The 15,351-nt window shown below is 41.9% G+C and overlaps 1 protein-coding gene across 1 annotated transcript; it reads right to left on the bottom strand.

The window, feature by feature from the left end:
- Positions 1 to 3,446: 3,446 nt before the first annotated feature.
- DPPA2 (developmental pluripotency associated 2) lies at positions 3,447 to 15,135 on the bottom strand. Its single transcript, XM_059388361.1, has 7 exons — positions 15,103 to 15,135; positions 12,655 to 12,802; positions 10,111 to 10,271; positions 9,967 to 10,020; positions 8,785 to 9,046; positions 6,633 to 6,828; positions 3,447 to 3,555 (listed from the first exon to the last, which is right to left on the bottom strand). The coding sequence occupies exons 1-7, from the start codon at positions 15,133 to 15,135 to the stop codon at positions 3,447 to 3,449; spliced, it is 963 nt and encodes a 320-aa protein (XP_059244344.1).
- Between the last annotated feature and the right edge of the window lie 216 nt (positions 15,136 to 15,351).

The following is a 15,351-nucleotide window of genomic DNA, read 5'->3' as shown; positions in this document are numbered from 1 at the left end:
TGAAATAGGTCAGTATACTTTACCACACTAATGAGCCAAGAGGGAAAAGTAGTTTTCAGCAATGCTCTGTAGTCTTTGGTGTACAAGTTCTATACCTCAATTTTATCCCTTACTTTATACTATTTTTGATGCTACTGTTAATAGAGTCATTTTAATTTCCTCTTCAGGTCATCACTGCTAGTATATAATACAACTGGTATTGGGGCACCTGGGTGGCTCTGTCAGGTAAGCGTCTGACTCTTGATTTCAATGAAGGTCATGATCTCAGGGTCCTGGGATAGAGCCTCACCTCAGACTCTGTGCTCTGGTTGGAATCTGCAAGGAATTTTCTCTTCTTCTCCCTCTGCTCCTTCTCACTCTATATTATAAAATAAAATGTTTAAAAAATACAACTGGTATTTTGTAATGACTTTATATTCTGAAAATTTTGCCCTATTTGTTAATTAGATTTAACAGGTTTTTGAGGAATGATTTTTCTGTATATAACCTGTGTGTAGTTTTACTTCTGCCTTTTCAATGTAGAGGACTTTTCCTCTTGGCTAATTTTCTCTGGCTAGAAATCCCAGTACTATATTGAATCGAGGTGGTGACAACAGACATTCTCATCTTTCCCCTAACTTTAGAAAAACTTTCTTTTACCATGAAGTACATTGGTTGTAGGCTTTTCCTATATGGCCCCTATTATGGTGAGGAAGTTCCCTTCTATTCCTTAATGTTTTCATCACAAAGGGGTTTTGGCTTTTGATAAATGCCTTTTTTGAGGTGTTTTTCTTCTTCATTCTATTAATAGGCATATTACATTGATTTTTTCTTAAGTCAAACCACCCTTAAATGCAGGGATAAATCCCACTTGGTTGTAGTATATAATCCTTTTAATATGCTATTGAATTCAGTTTGTATTTTGTTGAAGGTATATTGGATTATATAGTGTTTTGGATTTTGGCTTATTTAGTAAGTTGCTAGAATATAAATTGTTGCAGCTGCTGTGGAAAACAGTAGGAAGCCTCCACAAAAAGCTAAAAACAGAACTACCATATAATCTGGCAATTACACTTCTGGGTACTTATCCAGAGAAAATGGAAGCAGTAATTCAAAAAGATATATCCAGCCTTATGTTCATTGTACAACAGCCAAGATATGGAAGCAGCCCAAGTGTCCACTGATAGGTGAATGGATGAAGTAGAAGTAGTCTTGTGTGCGTGTGTGTGTGTATATACACACACACACACACACACACATACACACACACACACAATGGAGTATTACTCAGCCATAAAAAATATCTAGCCATTGCAAGATGTATGGACCTACAAGGTATTGTGTTAAGTGAAGTAACAGAGGACAACTACCATATAATTTCCCTTACATATAGAATCTAAAAAAAAGAAAAAGAAAACCAAAACCAGAGAACTGGTGTTTGCCAGAGGGAAGGGGGTAGGAGGATGGGCAAAATAAAAGTATTTAGGGATATTAAGAGGTACTAACTTTCAGGGAAGCTGGGTGGCTCAGTGAGTTAAGCCTCTGCCTTCAGCTCAGGTTATGATCTCAGGGTTCTGGGATCAAGCCCCACATTGGGCTCTCTGCTCAGCAGGGAGCCTGTTTCCTCCTCTCTGTCTGCCTCTCTGCCTACTTGTTATTTCTCTGTCAAATAAGTAAGAAAAAAACTTAAAAAAAGAGGTACAAACTTTCAGTTATTAAAAAAAAAAAGTCATATAGAAATAAGAAGTACAGCCTAGGGAATATAATCAGTAATATTAAAATAACCCTGAATGGTGACAAATGAGCATTTTGTAACTTCTCCTAGTGAGCATTTTGTAACGTATGTAATGTCGAATCACTATGTTGTATACCTGAAACTAATGTAGTATTCTGTCAACCTTACTTCAATTTTTAAAAAGATTGTAACAGTAGCCATATAGCCTTAAGAGCTTATTGATTAAAAACTTGTAATACATAAAAAAGGGCATCGAAAGCAAATACAGATATTAAGCCATTTATATCAGTGTCAGTGATTTAAATATACAAATTGATAGAGTTAGACAAGCCACAGACTAGGAAAAATATCTTAAGACTTATCCAATAAATATATTCACTCAAAATATAAAAGAACCCAACCATAAGAAAGTGAACCAGATGAAAAAATAGGCAAAAAACCTGGCTGGATACTTTACCAGATATACAGATGACAAATAAGCATATGGTATACTACACATTTCAGGTCATTGGGGAACCGCAAATTAAGATGAGATGTTTCGGGATGCCTGGGTGGCTCAGTTGGTTAAGCAGCTGCCTTTGGCTCAGGTCATGATCCCAGCGTCCTGGGATCGAGTCCCACATCGGGCTCCTTGCTCAGCAGGGAGCCTGCTTCTCCCTCTGCCTCGGCCTGCCGTTCTGTCTGCCTGTGCTCCCTCTCTCCCTGACAAATAAAATCTTAAAAAAAAAAAAAAAAAAGATGAGATGTTTCCACACACCCATTAGGACGGCCAAGATCTAGAGCACTGACACTACCAAATGCTGGTAAGGAACTACAGCAACGAGAACCCTCAATCATTGCTGGTGGGAACACAAAATACCAGCCCCTCTTGGAGACAGATTGCCAGTTTCTTGTAAAACTGAACACACTTTCACCCCATGATCCAGCAATCATGCTCCCTGGTAGTTACCTAAGCTGAAAACGTATGCTGAGACAACCTACACACAGCTGTTTACGGCAGCTTTCCTCATAATTGCTCAAGATGGGGGCAGCCTGGATGACTTAATATGGGAATGAGGAACATGCAGGCAATGGGCTATTTAGCACTAAGTGGAATACTAAGCCATGAAAAGGTGGAATCTTAAATGCATATTGCTGTGGAATTAGATTCCAAATGATTCCAAATATGATTCCAAACATATGACATTCTAGAAAAGGCAAAGCTGCAGAGTGATCAGGAGCTAAGAGCATGTTAAACAGACGGAATGAGAAAATTTTAGAGCAGGGAAGCTATTCTGATGACACTGTAATGGTGAGGATGCAGGTGGTCATGATCTACTTGTCAAGGCCCTTGACTATATGACACAAAAAGTGAACCTGTTGTGAACTATGGGCTTTGAGTGGTAACGATAGTCAACGTAGGTTCAACAACTGTGCCACTCTGGTGCAGGCTGCTAATAGTAGGGGAAAGGGCTGGAACAGTATTTCAGAACTCTGCACTTTCTGCTCAATTTTTCTGAAAACCTAAAACTTTAAAAAAGTTATTAATTAAAGCAGAACTGATTTAAATTCTATAGAACCAAATGCTCAAAGCAGCAGTAGCAGTCACTTCTTGGCAGATGTCAAGTACAGAATCCGGACAGTCCCATCTGTACTCAACCTATCAAGCCACAAACACGAAGGTCGGCTAGGACAGAGTGCAGCAACCAGTCACTGGGAGGCAAGTCAATGGTAGCTGTGGGCTCTCCACCACTTATTCTTTATTAAGATATGGCCCATCCAAAGGGAAAGATGTTGGTCTATTCAAACGAGGTCGCTTTTCCTTCCCCAGTGCAATTAATCTTTTCATCATCTTCTTATTTCTGTAAAGAAATTTAGTAAAGAATTTTGGGAAAATTCTTAAGAATAAGACAGACCATCCCATACCAAGTACAATAAATGTAGAATCCACTTCTGGAGTTCCTTAGTAGCTGGCCTCACCACCTAAGAACAGTGGGTAAAAATACTTTATGTCGTAAAGAAAGGGAACTGGATTGTCCACTTAATATCAGGCTCTTCTTTTTCTCCAATCGGTTCCACTTCCTTTACTTATTTTCAACATTTGTTTACTCATTTGTAAGTAATCTTTACACCCAACGCGGGGCTGAAACTCATGACTTCCAAGATCAAGAGCAGCACACTCTACCAGCTGAACCAACCAGGCAGCCCAGCGCCACTTCCTTTATATTTACACTTTCCCTTTTCTTCCTGCAGCTTCTTCCCACATCCCTTCTCTCTTCGTACTCAATCGTGGTTTTCCCATTTATCACTAGAAAGAAACAAGAAAAGAAAAAAGCCAGGAAGGGAGAAAAGAAGGAAGGACGGAAGCAAAAAGCTCCCTTAATATTTCCGCCTCAACTACTATCTCCTTCTTCACTCGTGCAGAACAGATTATTAAGTATGTTCTGTTCCTAGTTTTTCACATGTTCTACTCCCAACTTAAAACAACCCTATTCTGGGGCGCCTGGGTGGCTCAGTCATTAAGCGTCTGCCTTTGGCTCAGGTTATGATCCCAGGGTCCTGGGATGAAGCCCTGCATTGGACTCCCTGCTCAGCAGCAAGCCTGCTTCTCCCTCTCCCATTCCCTGCTTGTGTTCCCTCTCGCTGTCTAATAAATTTAAAAAAAAACAAAAAACACAAGGGGCACCTGGGTGACTCAGTGGGTTAAAGCCTCTGCCTTTGGCTTGGGTCATGATCCTGGGGCCTGGGATGGAGCCCCGCATCAGCTTTGCTCAGCAGGATGCCTGCCCACCCCCCATCCCCCGCCTGCCTCTCCGCCTACCTGTGATCTGTCAAATAAATAAATAAAATCTTTAAAAAAAAAAACCTACCCTACTCTGTTTCTATTGCCCCTCTCAACATACTCTCCAAAAGACCACCAATGGTATCCTAAACTGACATTCCTAACAGCACTGCGTTAACCATAGTCTTACACGGCCGTCTCACTGCCAAACCACTTCCCTCTGAAACTCTGCCCACTGCTTCCTTTTTCCACTTCTATTTCAGCATCTACCTATACTTTTGCAGTCTCCATTTCTCACCTGCCACTGATATGCTGATTCTCTCTTAGGTTCTTTCCTCTACATAATCCCATGGATAATTTATAGGATAAAGATTCCCAACTGTGCTTCTCTACACCCTGTACTTCTCCCAGAATTCTAGACTCCTGGCCAGCATGTATCACATTCCTGGCCACTGAACTGCACTCTACCTTTCCATCTAATAAGATAAAAACTGTTCCCTGCATGCCTACATCCCTTACATTTGTTCCATTCCTCTTTAAATTCTTTGCCAAGCTCACAGACTGCATCTTTCCAGAATTATTGTAGTAATCTCTTACCTTCAAATTTAGTTTCTGTTGCAAGATTTCAATCTACTTCCTTTAAAAGAGCCTGAGGTTTCCTCTACTCTCCTATTACCTCCACCCCATTCCATTGTCAAAAGCTGAATTTTGTATTCAAACATCAGGAGTGCTATGGTTGATATAAAATCTGAAGCAGAGGGCGCCTGGGTGGCTCAGTGGGTTAAGCCACTGCCTTCGGCTCAGGTCATGATCTCAGGGTCCTGGGATCGAGTCCCGCATCGGGCTCTCTGCTCAGCGGGGAGTCTGCTTCCCTCTCTCTCTGCCTGCCTCTCCATCTACTTGTGATTTCTCTCTGTCAAATAAATAAATAAAATCTTTAAAAAAAAAATCTGAAGCAGAGCTTATGTGTATACTCAATGTAAATTTCCCTGGATGGTGAGTATACAGTTATATTCTCAAAGGAGTCCATGTCCCTAAGGGACTAAGAAATTAAGTGCCACAGGATAATATGAGACCTTTTAGGGACGCCTGGGTGGCTCAGTAGTTTAAGCGTCTACCTTCAGCTCAGGTCATGATCTCAGGGTCATGGACTCTAATCCTGCACAGGGGTCCTTGCTCAGGAGGGAGCCTGTTTCTCCCTCTCCCTCCATTCTCCCTGCTTTTGCTGACAAATAATTTTTTTTTTTTTTTTTTTAAAGAGAGAGCGTGAGAGAGTACTTTTATATAGATAGAAAACTTGTGGGAAAAAAAGAACTTTTATATAGATATAAAACTTGGTCTGCTCCTCCCTTTTCCCACTTATTTGTCATATAAGCTTCAGACATATTTACCTATTTGCAATTTCTAAGTATGTCATATTTGACTTCCATGTATTTGTATGGGCTATTTCCACTAGTTAGGCCACCCTAATTATTACTTTCCAAATGGTAAACCTTCTCTCAGTACATGTAATCCTTTGGGAAGTTTCTCTAAGCTACCCCAATATAGGTACTACCCTACACTTTCACAACATCTCCTACTCCTTTTCATTCTCGAGTGCTACATGGATTTTATCTTTCTTTTTTTTTTTTTTTTAAAGATTATTCATTTATTCATTTCACAGACAGAAATCACAAGTAGGCAGAGAGACAGGCAGAGAGAGAAGGGGAAGCAGGCTCCCCGCCGAGCAGAGTGCCCAATGCGGGGCTTGATCCCAGGACCCTGGGATCATGACCTGAGCCGAAGGCAGAGGCCTCAACCCACTGAGCCACTCAGGCGCCCCGGATTTTATCTTTCTAATTTGTGTATCCCCAGGAAAGAATCTTGTATTTGAACTCCAAGTCTTTTATGTATTTTTATTTTTTTCCTTAAAACATGTCTCTAAAATGGAGGTAGTTAAGGTCCTAACTTGGATACTTTGTTGAAGTTTCTAAGAAGCTACATTTACCGGAGTTCTAATCCACCACTCAATTTTCTGCTTCCTATTTTTGCCTGATCTATATGGCAAATTAAGAAAACAGCACACTGCCTTCTGCATTCTCCTACTAAATTATTCAGAAACCTATCCAGACATCTCCTTTGCTGTGTGCCACACTTAGAAAAATACTTAAGGGTTACCTCTTCACACATTCAGGGCATAACATGTTGTCTTCTAGGCCTGGGGGTGGGAAAGTGCAGGCGGGTAACAGGAAGAGAGAGATCATCCTTTTGGGAGTATCAGGCACCCAGGCCTGACCTGCATGAAATTGCAGGCGAACCCAACCTTGTGTGTCTGCCAAGAGAGGTCTGCCATGGACCACACACCACCGGACACCTGAGGAGAGAAAGGGAAGCAAACACAAACAGCAAAGATCAAGTGAGAGCGCCCTCACCCAACCCCTCAGCGAGTCACTCTCAATTCTACCCTTATAGTCTCTTAATCAACTGAATGAAAAGTAAGAAAAATGTACACCGAAGATGCTACAATCTGACGTCACAAATTATATAGTGCAAGAGGTAACAATTTTGGGAATGGTTGCTCTGTCTCTTAAGATTTTGCTAAGTGGTTTACATGGATGAATACGTTTATTCTTAAGAGCATTATTAATATTTACCTTTTACTTTTATTTGCAGGTCAGGTAGCATAGCTTATGTTAAATATAACTTTTCCAGACCAAGACATGGATAAGATATTCTGATTCATAGCCCATTGGCCCAACCATTATATTACATTGCCTCAACTACACAAAACAGGCAAAAGGATCTCTGCTTAACCGAGTCTAAGGAACAGAGTACCTGGGTGGCTCAGTCGGTTAGGCCTCTGACTTGGGCTCAGGTCTTGATCTCAGGGTCCTAGGATGGAGCCCTCTATCTGCTCAGCAGGGTGTCTGCTTCTCTCTCTCCCTCTGCCCCTTCTCCCTCCTTCCCAACTCCCACCTTGCTTCTGAGTCTGTGTGCACGCAACACTCTCGCTCTCTCTCTCAAATAAAATCTTTAAAAAAAATAAAATAAAAGCCTAAGGAACACTCTAATTGGGAAGATGGGATATTTGAGAAAAAGCGAAGTCCTACAGATAACAAATGTATGAAACTTAGAGAAAGGAGCCGTCACTGGGGGCTTACATATCTGTAAAATCTCTCTCCATTCTAAGACAGGAGGAGAAACTGTGTGTTTAGCACAGTGCAGCTGGAGGCTAAGCACACTCATGGATCACAGTAGGTGCTTAATAACTGCTGAATGAATAGGAACTAAAAGGCTGATTTAGCATATGTGGGATGCTACTAGCTCATACAGCACATTAACGAGAATCGGAAAGAGCTGTCTTCTCCGGGACCTCGGTCCTCCAGAAACAGCTCCGGGACTGCACAGTGCTTGTGCAAATAAGCAAGAGGTGCCCACTCCTCTCACAGATGGGGGTGCAGTGTGGGGAGCAGACAGCAGGCCCATTTACATTCCCTGTCTTCCCTCTGGCTGGATTTCTTGTGAGTGAACATCAGCCCTGCATATAAAAAAATCAAGATCACTTCTGATAAGAAGAAGAGTGGGAAAGAATTCAAGCCAAAAAGAAGGAAGGGGACTTTGCGCTGGCCTGAGATGGTGTTTACGGGAGATGAAAACAGAAATATGACATTCAGGAGCCAGAGCTGGCCCAAAGTGGAGCTAAGTTACTCCCCAGATCCCTTATGAGGGCTTTTAAAGTGCCAAATTGTATCTTCTAAGTCTCAAAATCATTCTATGAAGCACAACAGTTGCCATCATCACTGTGTAAATCAGGATACCACGGCTTAAGCTAATGCGCCAATGCCAGAGACCTAGGAAGTAAGGATCTGAACGGAAATTGTTCAGTTCTAACACACACATGCTTATTGAGTGTTACAACAGCCCTGAAGGAGGGAGAGAAGGGGAAGGCCTCAGACTGTGGTTGACCACATTATCAGATTATGCTTTCTTCCCACCTTGAATTTTTGCTGAGAAAGGGTCACCACTCAATCATTTAGCTTAGACATTATTGATCCATGCAAAACTCGACTACCTGTCAATGAAAGGATAACTCCTATGTAAATCTCCTATCCAATCTACAATACTTTAGCTCTTTCCCTTTTACTGCTTTTCAGTGGAGGACTTATTTCTCTGGAATACCCCTCGGTCTTTTTTTTTTTTTTTTTTTGGAAGTAGGCTCTGTACCCAATGTGGGGCTTGAGTTCATGATCCATGAGATCTAGAGTTTGCATGCTCTACGGACTGAGCCAGCCAGCCCCACCCAGTGCTCACTCTTTTAAGGTGATCTTACCAGAGGCTTGCAGCAGAAAGGTCTCAACAGAAGCAGGAATGGAACGTGAATTCACAGACTTGGACTGACTGGCTCTCGCAGCAATTCTTGACCATGCTGCCAACATGCCTTCCTGTGCTGATGTTACCACCTCGACTGCATTAATCCCCTCCTCTCTCTCACTCTTCTTACAACTTTTCCAAAGCCTTGCTTTCTTGGCCACCATCTTGCCTTTCCTTGAACATGACTGCAATTTAGCTTCTGGTGATGTTTCAGGAATACTCTGCAAATGGGATTCATGGTGAGGTTTCAGAGAAGTGCTACTGCCCTGAAGACTTTTGTGTTTTGTGTCAATTTTATCATTTTTTAATACATTGACCCATATGTGTTAAGTGTAGGATATACTTAAGATTATTAGTTCCCTTTGAGCAACTAAGAGAAATTTCTAATTGTTAAAACTGAGGGTGTGGGAGTGGGGAAAGCAGAAGACATTGCCACGACATTTAGTGAGTAGAGGCCAGGGATGTTTAGGCCTAAAATGCATGAGACAACTCCCCACCCCAACCAAAACAAGGTATTTAGACCAAAATGTCCAGTCTTTTTTTTTAATTGAAGTAGAGTTCACATACAGTATTTTATTAGTTTCGGGTGTAAAACACGCTGATTCAACATTTATATATATTACCAAATGATCACTGTAAGTCTAGCTACCATCTGTCACCATACAAAGTTTAGTTATAATATGACTGACTATATTCCCTATGCTGTACACTGCATCCTCAATGTCTTACTTACTTTATAACTGGAAGTTAGTATCTTTTAATTCCTATCCCTTATTCTGTCCATCCCCCCAAACTTCTCCATCAGGCAACCTCCAGATCATTCCCGGTTTCCGTGACTTCGCTTCTGTTTTGTTTGTTTTTAGATTCCACATGTAAGTGAAATCATGTATTTGTTTCTCTGACTTATCTGAATACCCTGTAGGTCGATCCATATTGTCATACATGGCAAATATTTCTTTCTTTTTAATGGCTGAATAATATTCCTTTGCATTATATATACAACATCTTCTTTATCCAAAATGTCAATAGCCCTGGTTGAGAAATCTGCCTAAGAGATACAACATTTATAGAAATGGTGAAACAGAAGGAACAATTCACAATCAGAACTTACCTTTCCATTCTCACCATACTCCTTACTCACCTGGTTTATTTCAGGGTAAGCATGTTTCTGGAGCCTCATATAAACCTCTATTTTCTAAGGACATTAAAAGGGGAAATGAAAATTACAAACTGGCAAAGCTCTCCACACTTGCTCTGTGCAGCAGTTTCCCACCAGTGCACTTACCCGGCCATCCGTGCTCAAATTCAGTTGTTGGCACCAGTCCCGCAAAGTGTCCCAACGTACTTTATTAAATGAAGGCAAACTGGTTGGTAAGGGAAGGACTTGCATATTACAACTATGTTTTGGACAAAACTTGAATTGTTCATTTATCTGAGGATGAAAAACTGAGAAAAGAAGGTAATCAAAATAGTGATAATTTAATTTTTAAGATGACAATTTAACAAAGTTCTTGCTAATTTCTTACAACCCAATTTACACACACACACATCAAGTATTTTTCTTCTATTACAAGTAATAGATTCTGTAATTAAATGCCTTACCCAAGATCACATCTCCATTAAAATGGCAGACCTGGGAATCCAACCTCCATTTTATGATTCTTTTTTTTTTTTTTTTAAAGATTTTATTTATTTATTTAACAGAGAAAGAGGAGAGAGTGTGAGAGAGAGGTCACAAGCAGGCAGAGGTAGGCAGAAAGAGAGGGGGAAGCAGGTTCCCTGCTGAGCAGAGAGCCCGATGCAGGGGCCAATCCCAGGACCCTGAGATCATAACCTGAGCCGAAGGCAGAGGCTTAACCCACTGAGACACCCAGGCACCCCTCCATTTTATAATTCTAAATCTTGTTTTTTATAACCACCAAATAGCCACCTGCATAAAACATTAAATTGGATTGCTACTCCAAAATGTCTAGATTTGGGACCAAAAATACGAGCTGTCCCTACAGAAATCACCCAGCCACCAACAATACTGCATTCCATCAGCCTACCTCCTTCTCGTCAGCACCCCATCTCACCTTACTCTCCTCAGGTGTAACCTGTCACTGTTTACTATGTGTTGAAGTCCTCATTCTTGGCCCAGAAAATAAAATCATTCTGAAAATACAGATCTGATGCCCTTATGTGAAATACTAAGAACAGATTTAAAGGGTCGTGACATTAAAAGCTGCTAGATATTTGATCAGTAATTATTTACCAAGCAAAATACTAATCTGAGGAGATACTAATCAAAGGGAACAAATTTTCAGCTATCTGAGTAAGTTCTGGGGATCTCATTTATAGCATAGTGACTACTGTTAACAATATTATGCAGTATGTTTCAAAGTTGCTGAGAGCAGGGGTCCCTGAATGGCTCAGTCGGTTAAGTGTCTTAACCAACACTTGATTCTGTTTCAGGTCATGATCTCAAGGTCGTAAGATTGAGCCCCATATCATGCCCTTTGCTGAGCAGGGAGCCTACTTAAGATTCTCTCTCTTGGGACACCTGGGTGGCTCAGTTGGTTACGTGTCTGCCTTCAGCTCAGGTCATGATCCCAGGGTCCTGAGATCAAGTCCCACATCAGGGTCCTTGCTCAGTGGGGAAACTGCTTCTCCCTCTGCCTGCTGCTCCCCCTGCACTGGGCTTGCTTGCTCGCTCTCTGACAAATAAATAAATAAAATATTTAAAAACAACAACAACAACAACAACAAAGAGATTCTCCCTCTCACCCTCTGGCCCTCATCCCCCTCAACATGCACTCACTCACATGTATGCACGCGTGCTCGCTCTCTCTCTCTCTCTCAAAATAAAGTTACTGAGAGCAAATATTTAATCACCACAGGATGTGGTGGGAGTAGGGAACTATGTGAGGTGATGGATGTTATCCATTCATTCATTCATTCATTTTAAAGATTTTTATTTATTTATTTGACAGAGAGAGACACAGCAAGAGACGAAACACAAGCAGGGCAAGTGGCGGGGGTGGGGGTGGGGGAGAAGCAGGCTTCTTGTTGAGCAGGGAGCCCGACATGGGACTCAATCCCAGGATCCTGGGATCATGACCTGAGCCAAAGGCAGATGCTTCACTGACTGCGCCACCCAGGCACCCTAGCTATGCTACTTAACCTTATTTGGGTAATCATTTGGCAATGTAAATGTGTATCAATCATCACACTGTACACCTTAAGATTACATAGGGTTACCAGTGGATTATATTTCAAAGCTGGAAAAAATCATTTCTCTTTACAAAAGGTGTATAAAATATGTGTCAACCAAAACAAAGACAAGATTGAGCTTCATGGGTTGGGAATCATGAATTCCTTTCCTTTACTGTAATAACCACGCTCTGTTCAAAGTACTCCACACGCCCCTTTTTTTGTGTCTTAAAAGCAAGGCATGGTGCCCAGCAATTGAAAAGTGTGGGAGTTTGAGAACTCTCATACCCAGGTAATCAAGGTGAGATTTAAGATTGGTGTTGTACAGTTAAAGGATAAGAAAGAGAAATCAGGGGCACCTGTGTGGCTCAGTGGGTTAAGCCTCTGCCTTCAGCTCAGCTCGTGATCTCAGGTCCTAGGATCGAGCCCCACATCATGCTCTCTGCTGGGCGGGGAGCTTGCTTCTTCCTCTCTCTATGTTTCAGTCTGTTTCTCTGCCTACTTGTGATCTCTGTCTGTCAAATAAATAAATAAAATCTTTAAAAAAAAAAAAAAAAGAGAGAGAGAGAAAGAAATCATTTTCCTGAGCTTCCCAGAGCTGGGGAAGCAGCAAACTGAGCAATCCATGACTTCATACCTTTATCACTTGACCCAGGCATCATAAGGCTGATTTCTGAAGTTGAAGAAACACTTGGTTCCATTTGATGTTCTTCATTAGGCTCCTCACTCACTGGAACCAATGTGAGAATCACACTTTCTTCCTCTACTGCCTCCTCAGAGAAATTCTGGAAAGGGAAGATCAATCAAGGATTCTCATTTGATGCCATACAACTAAACTGCTTACATTCAAGGCACTATTAATAAGAAACTCAGAAACCAATAGGCGGCTGGAGAGAAGACTCAACAGCGATTCCTTGAATTTAATGTTGATGAGCAGACTCTTCATTAAATAAGAGAAACAGGGTTTCCCGGCTAGCTCAGTCCATGGGGCGTGTGACTCTTGGTCTGGAGGTTGTGAGTCTGAGTCACACATTGGGTGCAGAAAACATTTTAATAATTTAAATTTTTAAAAATGGTAAGACGGGTGTCTGGGTGGCTCAGTCACTTAAGTGCCTGCCCTGTTATGAACCCAGGGTCCTGGGACTGAGCTGTATGTCAGGCTCCCCACTCAGCAGAGAGCCGGCTTCTCCCTCTTCCTCTGCTTCTCCCTCGCTTGCGCTCGCTCTTTCTCTCAAATAAATAAATAAATAAAATTTTTTAAAAATAAAAAATGGTAGAGAAACAATAAGGAAATGGACAAAAGTAGATTTACAGGTGGATGTCAATGAAAGGATGTGTCTCAAGTTTGGGGAAACGACCTCCCTCAAGGCCTTCCTCTCCCTCAGCTGAAACAAATACTTGCATTTTATCTGCTAAATCTGTATGGAATGTGTTCCTACCTTCCCACCTTCTATCATAATTTCCCATGATTCCCAATCCCAGCTCTCATCAACTCTCATTGGTAGAAACAATTTCTATCATTCCAAACTCCATTCTGAAACCATTCCTTCTGCAGACTGCTCTCTTGCTTTTAAAAAAACAAAACAGGGGCACCTGGGTGGCTCAGTGGGTCAAAGCCTCTGCCTTCGGCTCAGGTCATGATCCCAGAGTCCTGGGATCGGGCCCCGCATCGGGCTCTCTGCTCAGCAGGGAGCCTGCTTCCTCCTCTCTCTCTGCCTGCCTCTCTGCCTACTTGTGATCTCTGTCTGTCAAATAAACAAATTTAAAAAAAATAATAAATATAAATAAATAAATAAATAAATAAACAAAACAAAATGAAATAAAAAGCGCTTCAATGACTTCTCATTGCTATTCAAGTTAAAGACAAAACTCCCTTGTGCGACCTACAAACTTCTGGAGTCTGACCTCTGCCTGTCACTCAGCTCAAGACCCCTGAGCATTCTGAGCTCCTGTCATACTGGCCTTATTTTACCTCCAGGACCAGAGGGGAGTGAATGTATCTTTTACTCTGTTGCCATCACAGCAGCACATGCAGTGCCCAGCACCAAGTGGGCAGTCAAAGCTCTTCTAATGAGCTAACAAAAGAAAGAGAATAGGTAGGTAGGAAGGAACCAACACCTCCTGGTTTAGTATAGCCCACACATACTGTGCTAGATGCTTTCTGTAGTTGGCTCATTGCACCTTCAGGGCAATTTATCCATTTTCCTATTTTACAAATTAGGTAACTGAGTCTCAAAAATTAAATGAACCACGTCAGAGTATACTATGCTTAAGGTTGCTCCCAAATCCGAAGGTAAATAAACTCCATTCCAGCCCTAACGCAATACTTTCTTCTCAGAAAAGATCTGATGGGACCATGCCCTTCCCATTTCCCTCCCGAAATGGCTTCCCACTTCTCAGACTCTGACCCTGCATTATGTAAAACTTTTTTTTTTTTTAAAGATTTGATTTTTAAGTCATCTCTACACCCAGTATGGGGCTCAAACTTAGAACCCCAAGATCGAGGGACACAGGCTCCACTGACGGACTGAGCCAGGCGCCCCTGTGTAACACTCTTTCAAAGTACTCCTGCACACATTCATACAAAATTATCTGGGGACTATGACTCCACTCTAGAGGTAAGTGGGGGCTCAGGGCAGTGGTAGGACTCGACCATCATCACATACTTAATATCTGCGAGTAGGAGACAGTCCCGGAATAAAGAAAACAAACTGGTCGCTTTACTTTCTGACCTTACCCCCATTACCTTTCCTCACTGTCTTTTTTCGTGTCATTCCTACTTCTTTACGTTTTTCTCTTGCTCAGCTAAGTCTTTCTACAGAACTGATCTCTTACTTCGGCCTAGGAATGGCAATCTTTACTTTCTCCTTTTCACTCTCACCCAAATTTTCTCAGAGCAACACTCCATGCAAGAAAAGTAGTAATCCACTTGTAAAGAGGAGAGACTCCAAGACCGGAGATTTCTTAGACCCAGACAGACGCCAAGCTTTGGGGCAAGAAGGAAACATAAGCAAACGCTAGAAAGACTTTGAAACATCTCTGGGGAACCTATGGGGAAAATCGATCCGGCTGGAACAAAACTTACCTGCTCATTGTTCTCGTAAGCTGAGCACGCCATTTTCAGGGAACGTTCAGAGGAAGGCAGAAGCTATCTACCTCGGGACATCTGCCCTTCACTTCGTTTCACCCGAGGGCTTCCAGCCTGATTTCTCCTTTTATAAGCAAATGTCTCCGTCTACTTCCTGTTTCCCAGAAGAGCTGTTTCCCTTCCTCCTCTTCTTCCCCTCCCACAGTATCTGCCGGTGTGACCATGTCATCGGTTTTACACCAGGTC

Source organism: Mustela nigripes, chromosome 2 (genome assembly GCF_022355385.1).
Source record: "Mustela nigripes isolate SB6536 chromosome 2, MUSNIG.SB6536, whole genome shotgun sequence".
NCBI lineage: Eukaryota > Metazoa > Chordata > Mammalia > Carnivora > Mustelidae > Mustela > Mustela nigripes.
Note: the sequence above shows the minus strand (reverse complement) of the source record. Positions and strands in the feature narration are given on the sequence as shown.